The 27198-nt window shown below is 41.6% G+C and overlaps 1 protein-coding gene across 3 annotated transcripts in view; it reads right to left on the bottom strand.

The window, feature by feature from the left end:
* MET (MET proto-oncogene, receptor tyrosine kinase) overlaps nucleotides 1-26740 on the bottom strand; it is a 92401-nt gene extending 65661 nt beyond the window's left edge. Inside the window, exons 1-2 of one of the 3 annotated variants that reach the window (XM_027731067.2) lie at nucleotides 26680-26740; nucleotides 5526-6740 (exon numbers count right to left, since the gene is read on the bottom strand). In XM_027731067.2, the coding sequence (XP_027586868.2) occupies nucleotides 5526-6725 (1200 nt within the window). In that variant the 5' untranslated portion in view covers nucleotides 6726-6740; nucleotides 26680-26740. Of the gene's footprint in view, nucleotides 1-5525; nucleotides 6741-26258; nucleotides 26339-26493; nucleotides 26570-26679 lie in introns of those variants that run through there. The other 2 variants (XM_027731065.2, XM_027731063.2) reach the window with 2 other exon arrangements.
* Between the last annotated feature and the right edge of the window lie 458 nt (nucleotides 26741-27198).

Raw genomic sequence — 27198 nt, 5'->3', positions numbered from 1 at the left:
AAAATTATTCTTTGTCCAGTTCTAGTCTTTAGAGTTATTTAAGGGCCTTCAGAAACTAAGACCTAAAAAAACACATGACCAGACATCCATTTTAACAAAATAAAAATTACTTTCTGCATGAAGTGATTTCTGTGAAATTCCAGAGAAAAGCAACAGAGTCACTTTCCCACACTAATAACCAATAGGGAACCCTGCCTTCAGTGGAAGAATTTGATTAAAAAGTCTGGAAATGGAACATTATTAGTAACTCTGGCTGATTAAGCTGTGCCCTTTGCAGAAAATGGTAGTTTAATGGATACCACTTTTTCACAGAGAAATCCAGCTTTCATCAAGAAGATGATAAAACACCAAACAGCAGCACTGGGAGGCAAACAGACAGATCCCTAACAGGACATAAGCAGAAGGAAAACTGTAGTTTTTGCAGCACTTGGGAATTAACAGATTGGCCTCCAAACTCAATAGCTCCTAGGACTTGGAAGAGTAAAGGTATCTACCACCAGGGGTGGTGGGGTACTTTCCAAAGAAACTCCCTGCCTTTTTCCTTGCCTTGTCTTTTTCTCAAGAACTCTCATGTGATGATAACCTTGTGGCCAGTCCTAGGGACAGAACAGCCCTTACCTCTGTAGTTCAGTGTTTACTGAATCTGGTCCAGCCTGAGATAACTTTACCCAAACCCATGCTCTCACCATACCCCCTACACACTCATACCTGTACCTCTACCCATGCCTGTCTCACATGTATCGCAACTGGAGTCCAGACTCTTCCTGCACTCACTTATGAGATGCTACTTGCCCCAGTAAGGTCTTCCATGGCCAGGTGGGTAGGTGGCCATGTACCCAAGAGTGGAGGGGAGCTGGCCGGTGAGCACGCCCTGCCTTGCACTCCACTGGTACAGGCACAGTGGAGACCCTCAGGGTACTGCCAGGACTTTTGGCAGACAGACAGCAAGGGCACAACAGGAATGCAGATGCAGCTTATCACCTTATTATCAGGGTTTAAGCATGTTTTATAGGGTGTCAGTTCACACTGCCCATCGTTCAGTTCCTCTTCATTTATTCTTCTGAGATGTCACAACCCCTTAGAAGAGTTTGCGTATGGATGGCAACAGATTTTGTGCCCAGGCAGAGTGCTGTATGCCATCTGATACAGCATTTCCAGATGAATAAATGACTGAACCAATCAGAAGGATTCTGGTGCCTGACTTTTAGGGAAAATATTCAGTGACATTCTACTCAAAAAAACATCTCCGTGCTGTGAGATTATCTAAATAAACCACATCAAGCCTTTCTAATCAGAGATGTGATGCTATTTTTAAACCTGCCAAAAATTTTAAGCCAAATGGTGTAGGATATTACAGTTACAGGGCCTCAAAAGAGTTATTTGTCTCTGTTTATTTTATTAAATATTCCTAGACACAACCTTAGAATGACAGATCAATAAGTGCCTTTGCGGTTTCCTGATTGAAGGCAGCAATTATTTTCTTCCATTACAATATAAGCATAACCTAGTTTTACTCATCTATCATGTGTGTAATGGTAATAAAGAAGCATCACCATGTGTTTATTTTACTGTCACTTTATCTTTTGTTTTGGTGATCTTCTGTTTTCCTTTCACATAGTTGAGATTGTCAAGGCTAAAATCAACCCATCTTCCTCACTTGAAAAATCACATTTAATCCATGACAAAGGTGCACACTACTGGACTGTGTCTGCAAATGAAGTAAGCAGCACTTGTCTCCTCATCTAAACACACTTCTGCTCTGAGGAGTACCACACTGGGGCTGATAGTGACTAACTGTGACCAAAGTAATTCTGCCTAAAGACTACACCCCGTTTTCTCCTTGTTGTGGGTGAGGAGATTCCTGAACAGTGATTCAAAACCCCCCACAGCAGCTACCTCTCAGATCTCTTTGTCCTGACTCAAGCACTAAAACTACTTTACTATAACTTCCAGTTTTTCTTTTAATTCAAAGCCAATTCTGTTTCCACCTTGCTGTCATTTAAGTGTCAGACAGCTCTTCACTGAAGGAAATTATTAGGCAGTACTAACTGGTCACAGCTCTGCTGAAGTACATCTGACATCAGTCAGATGCTTCATAAGATTCACTTTCCCTAACAGACTTCAGTGAGCCCAGGTTTTTGCTTCATATGTATTACACTTAAAATACAACTGGAAACGTTTTATTTTCATTTTATGAAGTTTTCCTGAGCACTAGAGTAAGTGAAGTACAGTTGTGCCTAGATTTTTATCTTGTGGTTGGTTGACTTTGCTGTCCAACTAAGCTCTGATGGGAGACTTTTCCCATGGGTGAGCAATACCTTCCTTAATCCCCGTGAGTCCTTCTGATGTTTATAAAGGGGCTCCTTAAACTTCACCAGTTTCCACAGCCTGAGCATATATTGGATCTGTCTCTGGATTCACACTTGAACTCACATCTTTAGGATTTCTTATTGCTAAGGTTGTTAGGATAACTAAAAGAAAGACAGGCCTACAGTAGCACAACAACAGAAACTTAATTCCTTTAGAAAACAAAGCTAAAACCTATCCAATTTATCAACCACATCAAGATGAGTTTGGTTTTCTTGGGGTTTTTTTTTTGCATTAAATATAAGAAAAATGAGTCGAGGAAGTGTTTTGAACATATTATTTAGGTTTATCTTGGTCTAATTCTACCTTTAGAAGCCTCAGATTAAACAGTCCTGAGGGACAGCCACTTAAAAAGATGGACTACCCAAAGTACAACAAAATTATGTACAGTTGTCTTGTGGGACTTTTTTTGATAACATGAAATGGCCTTCATCAATCAGACTCTAACTGTAAATTATCAGAGAGCACTTTCTTGCAAATGGTGCTAAAGGCTCATTTTTCTTTTTAATGTTGAAGTTAGTGGTATACCATATTCACTGCTGGACTATTTTCACTGTCCTATGACTTAATCTCACAGTGGTCAGTGCCTTTCACTTGCATCAATGGTCTGTGGTTATTCTTTCAACATCAAAGAGAAAGGTCATCTCGGTTACATTACAAAAAGCAAGTTTTGAATTTTGCCAAAATAAACTGTGACAAACTCACAGATAATAAAAGCTTTCTTTAAGTTGAAGGTGACTTACAAAAAGGAGAAAAATGGTTTATGCCCTCATCTACGTTTCCTCAATGTACAAAGAAGGGCCTAAGAAGAGTTGAGGGGTTTGAGACTTTTTTTAATTATTATTTAATCTTCAGCAAGATCATGGAAGATCAGATTTGACATTCCTGAGACAAAGCATAAGAAATTACGTACTTTCCTTCTGCCTGCTCCTTCCCTTCCTTCACATTCCAACCCTGCATGTGTACTTTACACACTAGAGAAAAACAGGAGTATAAAGGATGCTTGGCAAATTCTTGCCAATCTTTTCGGCCAGTTGAAACCCAAAAAACCTCACAGGATACTTTTTATTGGATCCTTAATGAGTCCTCTGGAATAAATGAAAGGAAATGGCATGGTAAAGCTTGACAGTCTTGATATTTCTGTGTTAAGTAAATAATCAGGATAAAAATTTCTGACTGCCTTTATGCCATTTAAAAGAACCACAAGAAATTACAGAAACATTTTCTCCCTCTATCAATTTAACGTAGCAGAAATCAGAGCTCTGATGACATTTCTTGAAAATGGGCAACTATAATAAACATGTCAGCAGTATAATACATTCAGTTTTGATATGCAAAGCAGCAGCAGACTCTGGAAAAGCTTTTGAAACACAAAAGTACTTCCCAGCATGTGAAAAGTGGCGAATTATTCTGTCAATATTTTAATGGTATACTTCTCCATGAAAAGATCACCTTATGAAATGGATGTATAGGCAAGTACAGAATGAGATAAGCTAAAGGCCATGAGCTTTAAAGACAGTCACTCACAAATCATATACCCCGTGAATATAGAAAAAAGTATTTTCCGAGAAGAACAACGCTCCTTGTTATAAATGAACTGAAATATGAAAGAAAAAGGGATATTAATACCTGAAATGAAAAATTAGGACAGCAATAACACAGTGAAGAAAGATAAGAAGTTACCATGCTGAATGCTTGCTAACTTGTTTTTAGTTCCTGGAAATTGCCTGTTCTCCCCCAAATAAAGGTAATTAAATGCTATGTCTGTTGGAGCTGCTGTATCAGCATCCGCTGGCAATGCCTACATCTGCGTTGAATGCCTGGAGTTTGCCATAAGCAGATGTCTCCCAAATGCCAAGGTTGTTGTGGTTATGCTCAGTCTGGGTCAGACCCCTCCCCTGAGCACATTCCTGCTACTGGTGAGAAGCCACAGCATCTCTGTAACAGGTGCTTCTCCCCAGACGGCCCTGCCTCACTCCTGGCAGTGAGAAGCAGCCCTTCTCTTTGATGAAAGAGACTCCCATCTCCAACCAGGGCATGTGTTTGGTTGCCCTGTGCTGGGCAGCTGTGCTGAGGAGGACTCTGATGTTACTTGGGATTAAGAAGGCCTGTGGGTTCCACCCTCACTCTGAGCTATCCCAACAATGGGACATGACAGATCCCATCCATCTCCAAATGCAGGTGAAGCCATTGTTCTGTCCTAACACAGGCCTCATCTTGGCTGAGCAGAGCCCCACCACAGAGACTCTGGCCCTGCCCTCCGTTAGAGGACAGCGTGCCACCTCTGAGCTCCAAATTTCTTGTATTTGAGAAAAGAAAGTTCCCCACAGAGGATATTTAAGGGCCTGCTGCATAAGCAGGTGATTTAAAGTTCTAATGTTTCATGCCCCAAAGTAATTGTTAAAAGTACCTGATTCCCAGATTAGGCATTCCTTTTACAAGAGCTGAAACCAGCACAAACACTGGCCAGAAGGGAAAGGGATAATTTCTATGTTTCCTCTGCTCACAGTATTTCAGATGTATGGAGAGGAGCAAACACTTGAACTCAGTGTACAGAAAGGCAACCCTTCCACCCGAGACCACCTGTACCCTCATTCAGATACATTTCTCATAGACATCTCTTTCATGAAGAAAACTGATGTCAATTGGACCATTTCTGTACCAAGTATGAGTAACCATATTACAGTCTAGCTCTTCGCAGCATGTTTCAAACAATCTCTTTCATTTTTTTCTGAGGAGGGCAGTGATTCAGCATTAACACAGTTTTAAATATGAGTGATGTTCTCAGGGACTCCTCAGTGCACATGGATATGAATGTTTATGAACACCTTTTTGAAATATGAAAAGAAATAACCACCTAAACGTTCCATTTATCTGCATCACAGTTTCCCAAGGAAAAAACCTTACAAACTAAAAAAAAAAGATTTTTCCCCCAGTCCCACTACTACATTTTTTTGCACCATAAAGACCTCAGTGATTTTCATACTCAATTTGCAGGAACTAATCCTTATAGAGATGAATCATCAGCAATGCTAAGTAACCTGAAATAATCAGGAACTTAGATTTTGTAACTGAAACTGAAAGGACGGATACCTGGCAACAGAGTAGGCCAAGAGAGAACAAAAGTTCCAAAATATAGCAAATCAATTATCACTTACCCTGTTCAAGCAGTATTTGCTCTCCTTCCCGTAAAAGTGATGGAGACATTTCATGTTCTGCTTGTCAACAATCTTGTTGAAGAACTCATTGATGGTTCGCACAGAGACAGCGCAGACAGCAGATCTCTTGGTTGGTTCAGAAGAGTCTGGTTTGCTTTGTGCAAAAACACCATAGAGAATATCATCGTTCAACCCAAGGCCCATTTCGTGGGCTAAAGCTGCACCAGGTTTGCTTACATAGGCAGCTTGCAAAATGTTGAATACCTCCTTTCGGATGGACCTCTTTCTTCGCTTTTCAGTAAAAATGCACTCAAGAGGCATTTCCATGTAAGAACGCATCTCTGAGTCTAAAGTGCAGAAGCGGATAATTCTAGTGTGAAAAGCTTGTGAGTCAAGAGTTTCTCTCTGTACAGTCAGAAAATACACAAAGTGATCATTTTCAAAGGCATGGACGTACCTAATGGGATACGAGTCACGAAACTGAGGAAGGATATCTATATAAGACTGATCTGTGAGAAATTCAAAACCATCCTGTGTTTCTTTTAACCTTCTAACTGATATAGAATGCAGCACATAGGGAGGTTGAAATGTAGATGTCACAGTATTTCCAACAAAGAAGTTGACAAACCTGTCCTTTTCGGTCACCAAAACTTTGGTTCCTAAAGGGCTTACAACACAGTCAGGACAATTATCTGCTTCTCCATCCACCCGAGGTGAGTACATGCAGTGCACCTCACTTTCAATGTCAGCAGGGTTGTCAGGGTGAATGATGTGACGGTGGCAGATGCCTCCGGACACGCTACCACAGCTGATGAGCTGATCATCATAATAAGTTTCTAAGAGCAGTGCCATGTTGACATTATCCTTCCATACGCTGTTAGATAAATTGGCTTTATCTCTGCAGTCTTCACATGGCACACAGTCAGGGTTCTCCAAAACAGGCCCAGTCTTGTACACAGAAATGTTCTGGAGAGTTTCATTTAGTACATAAATCTTGTTGACTGCTCCAACATAAACATGATGCTTGTATAAAACTACATTCTGAATTGGTGTTTCTGCGATGAAGTTAGGAAGATCATATTTTACACTGAAATTCATCTCTGATTTTTTAGCTGCTTCTTTGCATTGTCCATGGCTCCTCTGCAGCAAGGTAAACAGGAATACGATAAACCCAGAAGGATATGCAGTAAAGGGCTTCATTGTCAGAGATTTAATCTGTCAAAATATATTTAAAGGAAATAGTGTTTATATTTCATATACTAAAACATCAGTTTATTAATCAACAGAAATCCATTTCTAGGCTGCATAGAGTAGCTGATGTATTTCAGTTTAAGAAGTGGTCATAATTTTGCTTAGTGTCATAAGAGTTGTGCTAGAAACTGCTATGATTACTGTTCTTTGCGGGTACCCATTTCACTGCTTTTAGAACAATTCACAGAAGGGTTTTCTTATGATGAATTTCTCGAGACCATTTGGCATGTTGTAGAGCAGCAAAAGAGAGATGACTACTTCCACATGGGCATTAAATCAGCTGACTGATACAGTTTAAAACAGGATGGTGTACACATAGTTAAAAGCAAAACTGCCCAGGACGCTCAGGTCACAAAGCACACAAAGCAATTGGAGCCCTTCAGTGTGTGGATATAAGACATTTGTCAAGTTCTCAAGGGGCTGAGCTGAGAAAGCTGGCACAGCTAAGCTCAAATGTAAGAAATAGAAAAGACATGAAATAACATGGATATTTAAAATGTCTATTGACATTTTTGATTAACCAAGAAAGAGACTTCTCTCCACCAGACCAAAGGAAGAAACTCCTCTCTCTCTCCCTCCAGCTCCCCAAATCACTGTCTTTCATAAAGGCCCAGTTTGGAAAAAAGAATGTTTTTTTTCAGCCAGCTCTACTTCTTGGAATACTCATTCTCACTAGTGTTGACAAGGCTTTGTAATATATTATTAGAATACTTTATGCATCATGTGGTGCCTGGCATGTGCAAGCTTTATTTTAGGCCCTGTACCACAGCAGTAAGTCACTCTGGTGAACCTTTACAAGATACAGCCGATCACTGTGTTGTAAACAAAGGGCTATCAAATGACCTACGGCCATTAACTGATGAAATCAAACAACCTATCGTTTCTCTTTTTTTTTTACATCTCCATACAATTGTTTGATGTGGCTTGGAGAACCAAAGGCAGATGACTAGTGTGATATTTCACCCTCTCGAAAGATCAATTAAATGAACTGTGGTTATGAGCGTTTCAGCGCAGTATCTACATTATGCCCTGTCACACCAGACGTTTTCTGTTAACGTCATGACACAGTTGTTAAGCCAAATTTAGCTTCTTCAAGGAGAAAACAATTATGCATTCTAACAGCAATATGATCACATAGTTTGGGAAAATCCTTCTAGTTTGACTATAGTTAGGCAATTGTTGCTAATCAAGAAATGCTTGTGACCACTGAAAGAATTTAAAATAGATGACCTTGAAAATTACAAACTAATAATAGGAATCTGTTTGGACTTTTTATTTCATTAGGACTTTAAGCAAAATGAAAAGATGACTATAGACCAGAGCTGTTTCAGCTGTTTATAAATTCAGTGTTTTCACCAGTTTGGGTAAAACAATCCATCAATAATTCTCCTGCATTTCTTGTGACATTTTATTTCAGCATCCACTGAATTCTTTCTGTGGTTTACCTCCTTAATTACACAAAATAATAGGTTTTGGAAAAAAAAAAAGGTCTTCCTAACTGTTATTTGATAAGAATTATGACTGATAGTTGGGGATAAAAATCAGAAACACAGGCTATTTGCAAGAATTAGCTGGTAAGAACAAGTCACACTTTTAGTATTGAGAATAAAGATTTTCTTTCAAATCAGTAACATTTTTCTGGTACTAATTCCTGATAACAGAATCCTGGAAACAAATCTAGTATGGATTAACACTTAAAAGAAAAAAAAAGAGCAGGTATATTGCTATAACTCAAAAATAGTCCCAGTACACAGAGTACTGACTTCTATATTGTATGGGGTAGGAAACAATTTTCTCATTCCCTGTAACACCTTGCTATTATGGAATTTTTCCTGCTCTGTGCTGGGATGAAACCAAGAGCTTTCAAACTTTGTGTGAAACACCCAAAAGTCACACTCAACCCAAGAATAACTGTGTTCCTCTCCTGCCTGGCCAGTGTGAAGTGAAGGTCCCAGCACTGGGAGGAGTGGGCGTGTGGTCTGTCTGCCTCTTTTCAACCAGCACTTCAACTCAAGAAACTGCTAAAACCGATACATTCCTGCAGATTCACTTCTGACGAGTCAACATGTTCTGACAAATACTAGATTAAGCAGAAAATTCCAAAAATGCTCTATTTCTGACACAACACAGAGGCAGGTATACTGTTTACTGCAACAAGTTTAAAATGACATAACAGAGGTGGCCCTGCAGTGGAGAGAGAAAACAATGGGTGGGACAAGAATTAGACGAGGCTGACTGACCAACAACACATGAAAAAAGATGCAAGGATACTCGACAGGCATCAATTTGTTGCAGTATATTCCCTGCTATGTTCTTGTTTTAATGTTGTGAAATAGATTTCCCACCCCCTAAGCCCCTCAGTTTTCAGGTTACAATCATCCCCATTCTTCCAGTATCTGAAAAAGAGGATCTATAGCTGTCCAACAGTAAGTACCAGTGTGCACTGCGGAGGTATTTAGAGCCATGATGTGATGTGAGGCCAGTATCCTTAGATAGGCTACTCTGGCTAAACTTGGTGAAACAGCACTGGTTTCAATCTGTGCTTTGGAGACCGAAAATTCTTCCTTAGATTCCCTTAGCAAGTGCAATCGGAACCAAAAACTTAACAATAAAAGCAAGGGTGGGATTCAGTGTAATGTAAAGGATGCCACAAATAACAGGTACTGTATTTCACCACTACAAGAAGGAAAATACGAGCAATAAATGAAAACCAAGTCATCTTTGCTCTCATATTTGAGCCTCATCACAGTGCTTTCCTTCGTATGCTTTTTCAAGCAACCTCTCAGGCAGAAATTTGCTGATTCCCACATATGGGAAGCTCAGGTTCAGATTTACGGGCAGCTCTAGGGAAGATGTTCCCCACAGTGCATGTCACCAGCATACTGTGACTCTTTCCTCAAGGTACCTAAAATCAGAAGTAACATGGTCCACTGTGAGACATTTAAAGCTTAGGGAGAACACAGGAGTTATATGAACAGTACAATGTATTTCACAGTCCTCATATCATATAAACTCTGCTGCTCCTTACTGAGCCTCCCATGATGTTTGGTGCCTCTTTTCATCTGAATTTGACCCAGGGTCTTTCTCTATTCCAACACTGCAACCTCTAGCACAGAGCTGTTCTTTTGCAACATCCAGACCAGGTCACTACAAACATGGTTCACTTGAATACACCCTAAAGAAACAGGGAAACTTAGGAGAATTAAAAATTCAGTCTCACCTCTCTTCAAAGGTCCAACAATCCCAGTTCTCCTTAGCACACACTCAAATGTAATTTCAGCTGAACTTAAACACTAAAAGATTTTTGCTGAATTAAAAGCAAAATACTTAGGCTATAGATACACCTTTTGAGTACAGATCAAAGAACTAGCTGCTGTCTATCATTTACAGAAGGAAAACAAGTAATCCCTTTGTTTCTCTACTTGGTTTGAATGATGGATGCTGTTCAATCTTTTGTGACCTTCCCATGACTTGTGTGTCAGTGTGTCTTTCATGTGTCTACAGAAGACTTGTAAGCTTTAGCCTGCGATAACTATCAGTGAGCAATAGCTGTGGATGGATTATTCCTTTGTAAGAAGGATGGATTATATCCTTTTGTAAGAGATATTTTCAAAGCCAGTGTCATGATGTGCTCATTTTTCCATCCCTCAGAAGACAGTAGCCAGTATAACTGATGAGAAAATGGATTTTGGGATGAGAAAATGGATTTTGGTTAACCATTGCAAGTGGCTGGTAACGATGTGTCATATTAGTGTGACTGGCAACCTCAAGTGCTATGGTTGGTGTTTCCCCTCAGGCTTGGTCTTCAGTGTTTGTGTACCACTAACAGTTTCCCAATAGCAATTTTCTTCCTACAAGTTTCATTCCCCCTAACTGTGTCCTGGGTTATAATCTCTAAATATTGAACATCATGGCTCTCCTTCACACTGTTTGCCACTGTATTGACAAGTCAGGCCTGGCCTTACTGTGGAATAATGTTCAAGCTGTCATACTAAAGAAAGCCAGAAAACACAGCCATGCTTGTTTTACTTGCCCTCATTTCAGAAATTTGGGTCCCATTTATCTCTGATCACAAGCACTCCATAGGTCTGCACAAGCTCAGACAACACGCTGACCTGAAAGTGTTTTGTAGGATGTGTGATGCATCTCATTTTTCCTTGCTTTATTACAGAAAAGGAAATTACAGGGTCCTCCATATCACACAGAGATTGTGTTTGTACAAGAACACATTTAGTCCTCAGATAGGTCATTTCAGGTTAGGTAACAGCAGAGCCATGTCAATTTACGTTTCAAAAACTCTACTGTCAGCAAATGGTAGCCTTTTCTCCTCTTTAAGGAAAAGCTTTATAGTATGATTTTATACTTTTTCCAGGGGGATAGTACACCTTGTTACTTTGGTCTCTGACAGAGTTATGGTGGCAAATTTATATGAGATAACCCTAGTGATGACTCCTCCTGAGAGTTCAGTTTGCTTTGCTATTCTGGACCAAAATCCATGCCAGTTCAGGGCCTGATTCCCTGTGGATCAGAGGCCCTGCTATGGAGATAGCATCATCATTTAAGAGGACAGAGCAAATGAGAGAGGGTGATGATAACAGCTCCATCCATCCAGCTTTAATCTATTGTTGCAAATCGGTCACAGCACTGGCATCAGCTTCAACAGAGTAAGCCCACAGTGGATGTGTCTTCATCATACTTTTCAATTAACTAACTGCATCTTAGGGAGTTTAACCTATATTCTATGCTGACAGGTAAAAAATGTTCTTAAGTCTGAACGGAATTAGTTACCTTAAGTTAAGATAACAGAGAAGACAAGGAAATTCAGTAAGTCAGTAGCAAATATACAAATGATCCCCGAGTTGAATTCAAATGGCTAATCTGAGTTAAAATCCATGTTCAGCACTACTTCAGCTCTTGTTGAGGTTACTCATCCTGACTAGGGTGGCGACATAATTTTCCTGCAGTGTACATTCCTGTGTATGTACACTAACACTATGCAATTTTCCAGTGCATGGAGTCACAGTGATTTACATCATAAATTCATTGATAGCAGAGCTGGGAGGATTCTATGGTATTCCAAGAGGTGTGTGTGCATGCAGACAGCTGATGGGGAAGAACTGGTGGGCAGGGCACAGCTTAGGCAATTGCTGAAAGATCTACCATTAACTAAATCCTCTACATATCCAGTGCAGTCATGCGTCAGAAGAAATCGCTTTAATTAGCAAGTTCAACTGATACATAAGCCTTTTCTTACAATATTCAAACACAGTAAAAAAGAATCTAAATTATCTCTGCATAAAATACACTTTTTAATATACATGGTTCATTACTGGGTCCGATATACCATTGTAAGTCACAGCGGTTATCAATAGAAGCATTTTTGTTGTCTACCATATTTATTTTTAACAGGCATTAACCCCAAGATCACTTATCTAGCCTTTGCAGTGAAGAAAATGCTATTCTTGTACTCATTTGTCACTATTTTGGAGGTGTCCTGCAGTGCAATAAAGTGTAGAGTGTTTTAATTGAAATGTGCTTCAGAACTTTATATCCTAAAGCCAACTCATGTCATGGGTCTCTACCACAACTGAATTTATTTAAGTATTTTTTGTTGTGATGGGCTCCAGTGGCACTACTGGTTCTTTTGTAATGGCCCTCAGCAAACACTCACTGATATATTACAAATGAGTGGAACAGATCAAGATACATATTGCTCAAAAAGATTAATTTAAAAGGTGGTATACAGCATTTCTTGCAATTCAGGGAAACTTCTCATGTGAGGAAGTGGCACTCATTCTAAGGGCTAAGGAATCAATTCCACAAGGAACACAGACTAGAAGTTCAAAATATACAAAGAATAACTGAAAAACAGAGAGGAACCACCTGCGATAAAGTAGGTCTTTCACTGTTTCTTCATGCTTATATTCAGATGGATTTGGATCTTTAAATACAAGAGGACAGCTTTCCACACCTGGACAATAAGATGGAAAGATTTTTTAAAAACTATTGTATTGTTTGGTGATAACAGAAACATAGAAAGCAAACTTTGAACAACACAATGCTATTGTTCCATTCTGTTCGTCTGAAATGCAAGTTAGCAATTGTACAACTTCAGTAAGAAAATATCTGTGATGCTATTGTGGCTCTTTACCACTACACTGGTAGCAAAATAAACCCAGTTCTAGCACAGACTTCTGCTTGGTATCTGCAGCAAATAATTCAGCCTGACAACTGACATACAAACATCTTATCCAGTCCAAGTGTTCAGTGCAAGTAGAAAAAAGCTCTGTGTGTGGAGAACAACACGCTATGCTTGTTACTGTACATGTCAGGACTAATAACACAGCACAATGTTGGTCTTCTGTTTCAAGTTAGTGAATATGAAGATACTTGGGTTTTACTCCCAATTTTTCACATATTTGAACAGACTAATTCATCTCATGTATTTTCACTGCATATTCAAAGTAAAGGCCTTTTTCAACTCTAGTCAGTTGAGATAAATGCAGACGTTCTCAAGTAGACTGAGGAAGTCACACAAGCTCAGGTAAAGATGTCTTTTTTTGTGTGTGTGTGATAAAAAACCTTAGAGTAGGAGAAAGCATCTTTCTTGTATTTCTGAGTCGATCCTGTTGATCAACTTTTTGCATGAGTCTGAGTATTTTGTGGTTGTCTGTACAGAACAGGGACAGTGTAATTTCCTTGGAATGTAGTTCCTCCTTTCGTAACGAGCCAAGCTGGCAAACCTGGCTGCAAGTACAGTTTTAGTTTAATTCCCTTAACTATTCTCAGCACTTCAATTTTCTACTTTATGTTTTATGGTTATGTATCTACCTGAATTCTTGTATTGAAATGCGGAGCAGGTTTTGGAAGCCTTTACTGTCTTGTAAAGCTAACAGTCTTCCATACTGTGATAATTAAAGGAATGGCATGGGTCATAAAATGAAAAAGATTAAAAGGCAGATACTCATGAGTAACCAAGACAGCATACAGATTTGCTCTAAATGTTCCAACAGCAATTATGCATGATCTTGATGCAGGACATTTTCTGCAGTTTAATTGTCATTTGGTGCTAATGGTTCTTAGGAGTCCCTGAGACAATAACTCTTCATAGCCAAATATTAATCTCTTTTTTAAAAAAAAAAGTTCTATGTGTCAGTAGACATGGATGATAAAGTGTATTATATGACAACTGTACCAAAACAGATGATAAGGTATATTATATTAGAATGATACCAATGGATCTACAAGCACGCCAAACTATCAAGTTTCCTTTTGATGTCATAGTAAATATAAAAATAATAAGCATAACATCAGTAACTAAAACCTAACAAGTCTCTGAATTCCTCCAAGGTGTGGTACGAATACCTAGATACCAAGCAAAATAAATTGTGCTGGCTCTGTTCTTTCCTCTGAAAGAGGTGGCAGGACAGTGTCAGGCAGCCGGCTTTCTGCTTGGCGGGTGAACATAAAGCATGCCACTGCGTGCCCCTTCTCAGTCAATGTGTCTCCAAGAGCCACAAGGCAAATTAGTGACAAAACCTAGGGTCAAGGATTTCCAATAGGTTGCTGATGCCTTGCATGATACACAGCTCATCAAGCTGAGGTGTCACGGTCAAACCATGCAGGGTCCCAGTGAGATCAGCACATCTGTATGAGTGAGCTGAGGCCCCCAGATTTGGAGAGTTGGCCCAAGGGATGGAATGAGACTTCAGTCTGCTGGGGGTGGCTTATCCAGGAAAAGGAAAAACTAGGAAAAATCTCTGTTTGTGGACCTCTGTCAGCACTGTAGAAAGGACTTCTGGCTGCTTCCAAGGCCTCTCCTTGTATCTAGGAGCTTTTGCGAGGCTGCCGAACTGCTCTGGCCTGGCACAGTCCATTTGGTTGATTCTGTGATTTGTCCACATGTATTATATTTAGTGCTGGAAAGCAGACCACAATCCTTCCGTGCCCAAGCTGGCTCCACAAGATATAACCACGATTGTGTAATGCTGTGTTTGAGAAAACCAGCCCTGCCAAACAGAAACCACCTCTATGCAAAGCTAACTTGGTGGTCTTTGCCCCAGGTGAAACATGTGGTGCACTCAGAATAGCTACAAACAAAACTGAACTGGCTAGGTTTGTAAATGGGCTAGTGAAAGCAACGAAGTCTATATTTATGCCTTAGCTTAACAGAACACATCCTTTATCTGATACAAGAGCTAATAACCTGATGGTCTACTTAGCTTCATAGCAGCTTTTTGATAATCAAAGAGGAACAATGGCAAGGATAGTGTTCATTTCCCATCTGTGTTTGGTTAGGAGGTTATGACCTTTTCTTTTTAATGCTGACCTTGCTTTTGTCACCGCAAGTTTATGTTACTGCAATGCACTTTAACTGATGCCCTACTTTCACTCGGTTTAGAAACTGAGTTAATGACGACTCATTGGCATGACTGCTGCCTTGCTGCAAACCTGTGATTCATGATCTCCTTCCAAGGACTTTACGGTATTGGTGTTCATAAATCCCCAAATGGCCTGGGACCAGCCTATCTGACATCCTGGCTCTCACCAGAGGCAACAGTGTCACAGCTGCAATCAGGAGAGTGGCTGATCTGCAGCAGCTTCAGCTCACTCTTTTTTGGCAGATGTCCCTCAGCAAGGGTCTGTCAGCCACAGCTTTTATTTTGAAATATTGTGCTGACCTTCAGAAGATGCTGAAAAGCTCAACAGTTTGAAGAAGGAGTTCAGGGATGGCTGATTAGTCTGAGTTTCTTCACGCTAATGGGATTTTTTTGTTTGATTCTGAAAGGATTTTTCAGCTGCTTTATTACTTTCTTTCAGCCTGTCCTCCCCCCTCATTTTGGGGATACCTGGGGAGCTTAAATGTGCAACTATTGCTCTTCAGGGGCTCTCATTTATACTGAGCCCAGAACCAGGTTTTGGACTTGTTCAGACCCTGGAATGCCTCCTTTGGGAATCTGGAGCTGGATTCAAGGAGACTGTGAGATAAGCAAAAAGGCTGTTTCCAAACTTCAGAGGGTATTTACCTTTCTCATAGGGGTGAAATGAGGATAAATGAATTCATTCTTACAAAACACCTTCAAAACACAAAAGGCTTAGAGCACTGTTGTTTAACAGGCATAGTACAGCAAGGCTGAGCCTGCCATAAAGGGACTGATTCAAAACTGTGGTCTTCATCCCTGAATGAACAGGTTGGCCACAGGTCTAAATCTGGGACTAGGGTTTGGCTGTGCTGCTCTCTGTCCTGTGCTCTCTCCCAGGTACCTGCAGCCCCTGCATGCACTTTCCTTTCCTTTTGCCATGAGATCCAGCATCCCACCCCATGGCCATTCCTTGCTTTCCTCCTCCTCCTGTCCCTGTGGAAAGACAGTGGACATGAGTCCTCCTAGGCAAAGCTGTCCTGATGCTTTGGAGCCAAGCAATCTGGGAGGAAGAGAGGGGATGAAGCATGGTGCTGGAGGCTGCCTGTGAGCAGCAGGACTTGTGCCTGGCTCCATCCTGTCTGGGGACTGCAAAGGAGCTTTAGCTGGAGCTGTAATCCAGCTAGGACTGAGAGCCTCTTACTGCTCCACGTGATGTCTTCTCCTTCGGAGCTCCAGCTCAAGTGTGATCTGGGGAATGTTCAGCACAAACTACAGACACTGGTAAATCTAAGCACCTGAGAGCTTTGTGGCCAGTGAGTGTTAGCTTTCTGGATCCCTTTGTTGGACTTGTGCCCTAAACTCACTCTAAACCCCATTTTAGATGCCAAAGGAGCATCTCTGGATCATACCCATAACTTTAAGCTTGGTCTGTTTATCCAAAATGAAAATAAAATGGCAGCAGTAAAATTGGAAATGTCAGTTAATGTATGTTTTTAATTTAGGACTTTATAGTACAATTGCTCCCAAGCATGAGGTTTTACTAAGTAGTTGAGATTTAATTCAATACTTTGGACACTGAATAAAGATCACTGTCATTTTGCAAGAACATTTTCTTTTACATCCCTGCTCCTACTAAAATTATTGAAGTTATATTGTATTGCTTATTAGCACCATGTATGTTGTGCACAGACAAAAAAATGGACTACTTGTGATTAATAATTACTCACTTGAGCATTTTAAATTTGAACAAGATACAGATGTTTGGAGTGATGATGGGACAGACTTGAACTCTTACACATCTAAGCTTTCCCTGGAAAGCCTGGTTTCAGACTTAAGCTTTGTCAGGATAAGCTATCTTAGCTTATATGAAGCCATCACCTTTTTCAAGACTTGACTCCACAGTCTTTATGCAAACAATATTCTCATCGATTCCTGTGATAGTTGAGCTGATTAAGGACTAGAAAACGGGGTGCTTAAAACAGTCTGAAAGGCAGAAGATCTGTTGCAATGACAGAATCTCAATATTACCTCATTTAAAATGAGCAATAGATGATACAGGGTAAATACTGAAATATAAAAGACATAACAGGGATGATAGGTGCAGAAGAGTAAATCTTTAAAAATCTTATATATTGTTAATGAAGATAATCATTACTCTTTAAAAGACTAAATTAACCCACGTTGCATTTCCAAGTAACTAGCTAATGGATGCAGGCATTATCTTTTCATATCTTTGAAATCCCTATAAACCATGACTAGTCAAATATTTGACTGATGGGCTTTTACCCCTATTAATAGCATGTGATGGAGGTCTCGGTAAATAACCTACCTTCAGATTTCTCTTTTCCAGAGCAGAAAGAGGTATTTTCTGATTCTTTGGCCACCTCTTATTGCTCCTTGCTGCTTCCTGAAAGGCTTTTTGTATTGTGAAAACAATTCACTGGTTGTTACCTTATTTTTGTGCCCTGCGGGGATTTTGGGCGCTACTCTCCTCAGATAAGCAGGGAGCTCTCCCACTGCAGTCCAGGGAACTTTGAAAGCCATTCCTGCTTATCTGCAGGCAGAGGTTGGCCCAGCTTGTGTTTCATTTACAAAAGAAGCAAGGTATCATTTGCATAAAAGGAGTTCTTTCAAAGCCATGTTATATGAAAACTTCTCAATTTGAAAACAAACAAACAAAAAACAACACACAGCAATTTTCAGGAAGCAGCAAAGTTGTCTCTGAGCTCTACCTCAGCTGATTTTATCATGGGAGCTCACATCTGAAGAAGAACAAACACATACTTATTTTCATAAACATGTTTTCAGAAGGAAAGAAAACTCCACAGAATTGGCAAACAGTCCTTGTAATGACCATGTAGGGAATTTTCTCTTTTTAAGCCCTGCAGGAAAAACACAGGATTCAGTTCTGCAATTAGAAGGTCATTAACGATTTCTGTGATTTCATGCACTCTTGTGCTGACTGTACCTTCACCTCCTGTCTGGCTCCCATTTCTCTCAACTTCTATTAGCACATTCTGCATTCAGAGCTTCTCCTCTCATGTAGCCTCCCACAGTTATCCAGGGAAAAAAAAGATACCTGTCGTTGGTCAGGTCTTTCTGAATATAACCAGGAGAGAGAATCATCCTTTTCTCACAAATGGACATGCCTTGCAATCCACCTCTTTTCTATACATAAGGTTGGGAAAATAAGGACAAAAAACTGAATGGAATCTGATAGAAAGAATAACTGAATTCTATGGGATTTAATGGAAGATAAAATGTAATGGCATTTTAACATGTTGCAGTTCTGAAGCACAAACAGAACGAATATTAAATTTCACAGGATAATTCAAAACCTCATAGTAAGGTTTCCATGATGGGTAGATTCCATAGGATTTTCCCATTGTGGAAATTTGACTGATGAGTCGTGGTGGAGACCTGACAAGATCTTGAAAATATCACAGGAGAGGACATCCCCAGACAAGGAGCTATTTAATCCTCTGAGAAGGCAAAAGGACACAGCAAAATGCTGCCACCGTGCCATGTTCTCTGCTGATTTGTTTGTAAGGCCAGTGTTTGCAATACCAGGAGAAATAAGCATTTGGGAATTTCAGATTATACTTAATAAACACTAAATACTAGGAAATGAAGAAAACAAAGCAAAGCATAGAAATAAAGACAGTACACATCTGAGTCCCCTACATGTTCTCAACACTTGCATAGTTTCCACTGAAGGTGAGAGAATTTACTTGTATCTGGACACCCTGAGTTTAACTGAAGGCACCCACATGTTGGCTGAGGGAACACTTCCATTTACTATTTGGAGGTGCTGCAAATACAAAGAACGATAAAACTCATTATCATGCAGCACTCTGTCCTTTAACACTTATGGGAAAGCAACAGTAAAGTGGATGCTAAAGTTTTCCTTCATCAGAAGAGTTAAACAACAGTTAAAACAGTTTTCAGTCATCTGCTGCAAGCTAAATTGCATCTTCAAACATGAACAGTATTTTCCACTCATTTGAATGGATGGTAAATAGACTTTTCAGGGTGAAATTTGGATTATTTTCTCTGATGCAGAAATGCTTTATCACCCAGGGAGCTCCACATGGGCTCACTGCTTCACTGGAGCCCAATACTGTTTGCATTCTACCTGCTCTTTAAAATATTATTAATATTGCAATTGTATTTTTTTTTATTGCAGTTTTGGGTATTTGTAAGAATGATATCAAATACTGAGCATTAACAAGAAACATTTTCCCCCAGGAAATATATTGGCCTCTAATCCAAAGAGCAAAAGCAATAAACCTAAAGAGTTTAAGCAAAGGTTTTACAGGACAGTAATATATAACATTTAAAATTAGTACCCACTTTCTAGAAGTAGACAGGAAAACTGAATGTAAGTCCAGTAATTCATTTAACATTTTCAATGACATTCGGAAAGGGCAATTAATCAACTTTTGACATGAATTCAACTACCAACACCTTTCATTGTCTTCAGCAAAGCTGCTTCTCTCTGCTTTTATCCTGCTTTCTCAGACCTAACTAACAGAATCTGGTATATTTGGATAAGAAGACACATGCCATGAAGACACATGAAAATGATATAATAATACCTATAACAGATACAGGGATATATAATAACAACAAATAAAAGGATCTGTAATTTCCATAACAGAAATCCTAACACAATTTTGATTCTGTAACAGTCTCAAAGACAGAGCGAAATTCGAGCCTGAGTTACCCCAGCATATGCCTAAGACAGACGAAGCTTGTGAAGTTATTTCAGTTTGTTCTTTTCTAGTCATGCTTTGGGACAACTCACAGATTTGGGACTTTTCTCAAAAACTGGGTTTACTTGGAAACTTGTTACTTATATCCTCACGGGATCATCCATGATGTTGGTGTGTAGTGGGAAAGAAGCAAACCCCAATGCCTTAATAAAAATACCTCTGATGGTCCTGAAATTCTGTTAATTTAGTCTGGGTCAACCAATCCAAAAAGCACTCATTCACGATAAAGCTAAAGATAAAACAATAAAAAGTCATGTATATCTCTAGGCATTCATATGGCACAATAGACCTCTATCAAGCTTAAAACCACACTAGCTGGAACAGTTTCAAAACAAAGTAAAAGAAACATGAGGTTCAGCACCCAGTGCAAACAAACTAAAAAATAAACAAAGAAACTAAAGAAATATTATCTCCTAAAATAAGTAAGTTTGGAATTCTAACTGTAGGTGGCAATTGTTTTCATCTCCTCATTAAACATGCTCAGAAAGGATTTGTTTCCACAAAATTTAGACCAAAATAAGTAGTTCCTGCGAGACTTAAATTTTAGGTGGAAAAAGATACATCAACCTTTTATTGTAGTTGAAGAAGAGTAAATCCATTATACAAATACTCTGCAAACACACACCAAGGCAGAGCTAAATGCAGTGTCTATGAAGAGTCAGGGTTCCTACCAGACAAGCAGCACAACCACAAAAGGAGGTAAAAAAACCAGTTGCCTAAGACCCACACGTGTTGTAGGTCTGAGCCTTTGCAGTGGGCAATAGAAGGACTGGAATTCAGCTGAGGGCATGTTCTGCCAAATGTGGGCAGGGGCAACAGCTGGCAAAGCTGGGCCTGGGTGTAGAGATCCCACACTGGGGCCATGTGGCTCTCAGCCCTAAGAAATGCTCAGTGTAATCAGTCCATTAGTCCAGGTTTCTCCCAGTCCCAGACAGTTGTTTAAAATGAGCATCATTTGAAGCAAGCCAGAAACCTTTACACTGTATTTCATAAATAACTGTAACTTTACTGCCTAAATTCACGGTGGTCCACCCCTGTTAACACTTACAGGCAAAATGCCTTTCTAAGTCTCATAACATCAACTCTCCCCTCTGAAGGGGGTTCAGCTATGGCATGTAGGGTGCAGAGGCAAGCTGCAAGGTCACAAATCTACACACCTCAGATACCAAGAGGTAGGAGTATTATATATGCTTTATTTTTTGGTCATCTGCCCATACCTACACAGCTGAAAGCCCTTCAGGTATTGCATGCCATCCTCCTGCAGTTGGGCCCTTGCCTGGAGGCCACCTGTTTGGCCACTCTTTGCTCTCTGAAGAGAAGCAGAAAATTTTATGGGACTCTCTTCAGTCACAATCAAAGCTACGAATCTAGCCATTATACAAAATAAATTATACATTTGGCAAATTTCATATCCTTATGCTGAAAGAAAATCTGCCTGAAGCCAAAATTCTCCTGTGCAGGAAGTGAACAACTTACATTGTATAAAATTGTCAATAAAAATTAATTACTTATTGCCTAAATCTAGCTGTCTTTATAACTGTGCCACCTCAATTAACTGAGTCTGCCTGTAGAAGTGTAACTGAGAGGCCCCTGTGCTTCGTCATCAACTGCAGAATCATGCTATTTTGAAAATAAAAGACCTGTATCCTGTCCAAGAAATAAACTCTGGAGGTGACTTGCCATGTTGCCATTTTGGATTACAAAAAAATACTCGGCCAACACACAGGGGAAGGCTTAATTCCAGCAAACACACACATAAACAGGAAATCACTCTCCAGTCAGAAGGTATTTTTCCTTCGTACAATGGGGTTCAAAGATGTGTCATCATATAGTTTAAAACAATTGCTAAGGAACCTTACCATTTCCAATAGCTTAGGAATAGAGTTGGCTTCCACAGTTGAAAGCCTGTCCGAACTTGCATGGGAAGCACACAAACACTAACAAATATATGCTGGCTTAGGCCAATGCAGAGTTTTTAATCAATAATCACGTCAAGCTGGGGGACAGGGAGGGGAGGGAATCAATTTTCAGAAGGCAAATGGTAACAACTGTAGATTTAATCAAATTGCAGCTGCAATCCCTTACTATTCTCAATATTTTTGAAAGAAAGTAGCTCCATGGAAAAGAATGAATTTCAATAAATGTCACACACTTAGGTTTATTGCTGAATTTTTAAATTTATCAAGCTGGGTCACTGATCCTTTGCAAAAATGATACCCATACATGTCAAAAAGATTCTGATATTGTTTAGTTGGATAAACAGCAAAACGAAGAAAACACAGTAGAGGAAAGCAACTTACATAAAAAATTGTTGTTTCTCCATGACTACAGTAAAAAAAGATATGCCAGTGTGACCCTTCAAAGAAAGGTTAAAGCTGCAATGCACACAACAAAATGGATTGCTATCAAATACCATAGTGATGGCCACAGTGTGAACACTTGAGCAAAATGAAAATCTTCTGAAAGCATTTGGCAATTTTCCTTTCACATGCATTTGCAACCAAATTTATCACGAATTCAAACAAGAACCTTCTGGTGCCTTCCAAACAAAAGGACAATTGCATGTTCATTTTCTTGGGACAAGCAGAAGAGACTATCACGGAGCTGTAGGATGCACAAAAAAAGCAGTTTGTTGAAGTACTTTTGGCTTATTAAACATCTAAGCATTACAGAAACTCTTCTGTTATTGACACCTACTTGAAAAATTAAATGTTCTGTGGCACTGGCTTCCCTGGAGAGTGGTGCGCTCGTGGTAAAGGCAGAGGAGAGGAGTTTCAGGCCATCCAGTGCTTCCCTGTTTGCACTGCATGCACCCTGTGCCTGGTTTACGTACACACAGCCTCTCCTTAAAATATAAGCACTATCAAATCCTTAAAATTTGAGGGTTATATACTCCTCAAATTCTTTATCTCCACTTCCATTTTCTACTCTCATATTTCATATACTCTGTTGCAACTTATTCAAGGAAAGTCCATCTGAGCCAAGGGGACTCAGTCACCATCCAGCCACATCAAGTGACTGAAAAAGATCACAGTGTGACTAAAAAGTCTCAGAACAGATCAAAAAACATTGCAATCTACTCATGAACACCGTTTCCTTCAAAGGAGTTATATCCTACACTAATTTGGTCTGTTAACTTTACCTCTCCTTTCTTTTTCTAATGTTAAAAATTGGAGGAAAAAAAACCTTTATCTTCTTGTACAACATCATAGTTTTCCTCAAGGCAAATAGCTTGGCAATTTGCTAGATTTGTTAATGCTAGAGGAAACAAGTTAGCACACATACCATGTGTTTGAATGCCTTTGGAAATTAGATTGAAACACTGATTTGATTTCCTAAAAGGTATCTTCAACAAGGCAAGGTTAGAGATTTGGAGAGTAATGAGAATTTGTGTGACTTCAAACAGCTCTACATAAAACAGACCTGATATTCTGGGGGGAAAAAGGTCACCTAATTATTCGTTTCCTGAAGGCCCTGTCTATACTACATTTCCCCTGGGTAAGAAAACTGATTTAAAAATGGCTTCTGCTAACATGCTTGCATCAGTTGCTATGTATGAGATATAGATTTTTAAAACCATTGCTAAAAAACCCACAACATTTTTCAAGAGAAAAACAGAAACCTTCCCGACTCGGCTGTAGCAAAGAGGTGCCCTCCACAGAGTCCCGCACAGAGCTGTGGCCCTGCCTCCTTGGCGATGGCATGCTGCTCAGGGCCACATGGCGTGACCATCAGTGGTATGTTGCATGGGCTTTATTTCCAGATACAACCTTTGCATAGGAGGCAAAAATCACAGGCAAAAATCTGCTGGCCACAGCAGACAAGACGCACAGGTTGATAGCTCCGCTAAGGGTAACAGCCTAATGAAACATGAAATTGTGCCACTAGCTCAAAGGCCAGACGAGGTAGCAATAGGGAGGTGGAAACCCTGGACACAAGGGTTTCACAGACACCCACCACGAAGGTGTCATTGCCATCCAAAATCTTAGGAAGGTGTGTTTGAAGTTTCCTTTCACACAGTGCAACCCATTCCTTCTCCTTTGCACCAAACAGATCCTTGTAACTTCCTACTGAGTTTTGTGTTTCTGTAGTTTCAGAGAAAACTATTCAGCTACCCTATCACTTCCTTGTTCAAGAAATGGTATGTAGTACTGAGAGAGCCCAAGCAGGATTTCCCTTGGGAAATATATATCCCCAAGCTAGATATTCCACAAACACAGATGGAGATGCAGAACCTCTCCTTGCTTTCTGCCTAAAGCAAAGAAAGTCTAGACAAATCCCCACCACAAAGCAATCGTGGTACAAAGCAGATCACCCAGTGCTCTGGGACTCCACTGCTGCAGCTCTGGCTCTCTGGCTATCCCAGCACAGCATGCTGCCGGCATCAGGTTCCCTTTGCGGCGGTGAAGGCAAGGCTGCTTGCTGCTCTTGTACTACAGCCAGCTGTGCCAGTTAGTCTCTGGAGTTCTGGAAGCCAGATTTGGGAGGCAGCAGGCTTTGGATTTCTCATCTGAGCTGAAAAATACAGAGCAGGTACCTGCAGATCATGTAAGAATAAAAGTAGGTGGGTTGGCCCCCTCAACTGCATTGGACCAGCTGGAAGAGGCTAAAGATCATCAGCTGAGGTACCAGAAAACCACAAATACAGGAAAATCAGCTTGAGAAAGGCAGTCCTGGGAGGACAACATTTGCCACTCAGTTTTGCATTCATAAGCCTTTCATTGAACCTCTGCTGAATTTTGGCTTTCTGGCTGCCTTGCCCTGACTCAGTGAGCTCCCATCCATTTCCACCAGAGCAAACGACCTCTACAAACCACTCTCCAGCCACAACATGTGCAATTTAGTTTACCAATAAAGAACCCCTATGCAGTGGTTACCCTTTGAAGAGAAAAAAAAAAAAAAAAAAAAAGAAAAGCCTTACATGATAATAAAGAAAGACAATTCATTCCCTCTCCACCAAAAAGGCACAGAAGTTGAGTCTCTTTTCTATAAATAAAGAAATGAATCTTTTACAAAATATTCCATTTTCCAAATGATTCAGTTTGTATTAGAAGACAGTTAGAAGAAGAATCATACAGTGCTGACGAAGGATTAGGGCACAAAGAACAAGCAATACAGTCATTCTCTAAGTTACTTTTTTTTCAACATGCAGCTCGGCCAAAGGCTAGCTTTTTGCTCTCACAGTGTCTGATCTGTAAACATTTAACCAGCTCTCTGAGAAACATGTGAGACACTTTATCTTGCATGATTATGAATCCGAACCTCTCAGATCTCAAAAAAAAAAAAAAAAAAGAAAAAAAAAAGAAGAAAAAGAGACAATAAAAAAGAGACACTGTCCTCTTTTTTGATGTTGGATAATGTAAAAAGCACCTGTAGGATGAAAGCAAATGAACTACCACACAAGGCACAGGTTCTTAGGGAAAAGCATGCACTGCAGCTTGAATAACCCCCTGCGGATTACACATGCACAGTTTGCTAAACAACACTGCTACTTGATTATTAATCCCTATTTTAAGATGTATGTGCAAAACTTAATTTCTAAGGAGTGCATTCAGTATTTATAAAAACAAAGACCATCTAATTTAATGCTTACATGGAAACCGTGGTGGAATGCCATTATATGGAGCAAATTGTTTATCATTTGCAGCAAATTCTGCTTCAAAAAATGACAAAAAAAAAAAAAAAAGAAAAAGGAAAAAAAGCAGCCAAATCGCATGGAAGACTGTGAACGCCACACAACCATAAAGTACACATGCCTAGCTTGGAGAATCCTGCAGGCTCACCCCGAGACCTGCGCCTCACGGAAGACGGCCGGACCGGCCACCACAAACCCACACCTTAGGGCCACCGAGCTGGAACTTCCAGGCTGCGCTGCCGGACGCTGCTCCTCCGCAAGCCCCGGCCCGCGAAGCGGGGAGGGGCGAGGAAGGCAGCGGCTCAACCCGCGGCCAAGGGGCCGCTGCGGACAGCATCCCGGGAACCGCTGCTCGTTCTACCCGCGGAGCGCAGCCCGGGAAGCGCTGCCCGCCCTGCCCTGCCCTGCCCGCGGCAGCGACGTCGCGGGCGTCCCCGGGTGCGAGCGCCCCGCGGAGCCCGGCCGGGCAGGGGCGAGCCGGCGCCGCAGCCCCGCACGGCGCTTACCTGCCCCGCGGAGCCCGGCCCGGCGCGGAGACCGCCTGCCCCGGGCAGGGCAGCACGGGCGGCCGCGGGCGCCGCCGCGCTCCCGCGAAGTTCCCGGGCGGGGCACAACATAGCACCGTGCCCGTCCTTCCCCCGCTCCCGGCTCATCTCGCTCCCCGCGTCGCCCTGCTCGCCCCGTCCTCCCCGCGGCTGCCGGTCCTTACCGGAGCAGAGCGGAGCGGGCTGCGCGCCGGCACCGCCGCCGGAGGGGCGAGCGCTGCTCCCCGGCGGGTTGGGCTGGGCTGGGCTGGGCTGGCTCCGCAGTCCTCGACCGGCAGCCGGCCCAGCCCGGGCGGGCGGGGCAGAGCGGGGCGCAGCCCGGCGCACCTCCGCAGCCCCGCGCTGCTCTGCCGCTCCCCTCCGCCTCGCAGACTCACCCTCCCCCCGGCCCCGCGCTACCTGGGGGCGCGCCCCGGCGGGCAGGGGCGTCCTTCTGTCCCGCACGGCACCTGGGCTGCGGGGCGGCTCTGCGCGCCTTTCCCTCCGGTGCCTCCGCCGCGCTCGTGGCGGCTCCCAGCGGTAAATCAGCCGGTCCCCGCGCTCCCTCCGCCCCTCCGGCGCGGTCCTGACCTGCTTGTGACTCACCACATCCCAGGAGCCCGGGTGCGCGGCGGGGGAAAAGAGGAAGGGGGCGCCTTCTTCCCTCCCTCCGTCTCCCCTCCTTCCTTTCCCCCATCCCTCTCGATCAGGCGCCCCTAGCCCGCGGGCAGGAGGGATGGCTGCCGCTCCCCAGACGGGGAAAACCGCTAGGGGACACTTGCTAAACCTTATCGTGCACCGGGGCCAAGTGGGTACCGGTAGTGTGCAGGCACAGCTTCCTGCTGTGCTCCTGGCCGCTGGACACCCGCCGTCAGGTGTCAGCGCTTGACTGATGCTAAAGCCTTACCCTGAGAGGTCAAGATATAAGTACCTGCAGACTTGTCTCTGGACCCCCCCAAGTTGTGTAGTAGTAAAAAAATTTAGCCCATACTGCTCCATCATGTCAGTGATGACTGTGCTCTGAATGTCTGTCCACAGACATTGAAGTAAATGACCTCAGTTCACAAGGCTGTCAGATAGCTCTCTCTCCCCATATATGCTTCCTACAGGGTACTAAACTGCAGA

Source organism: Pipra filicauda, unplaced genomic scaffold, assembly GCF_003945595.2.
Source record: "Pipra filicauda isolate LSUMZ 115617 unplaced genomic scaffold, ASM394559v2 scaffold210_size2929891_pilon, whole genome shotgun sequence".
Lineage (NCBI taxonomy): Eukaryota > Metazoa > Chordata > Aves > Passeriformes > Pipridae > Pipra > Pipra filicauda.
Note: the sequence above shows the minus strand (reverse complement) of the source record. Positions and strands in the feature narration are given on the sequence as shown.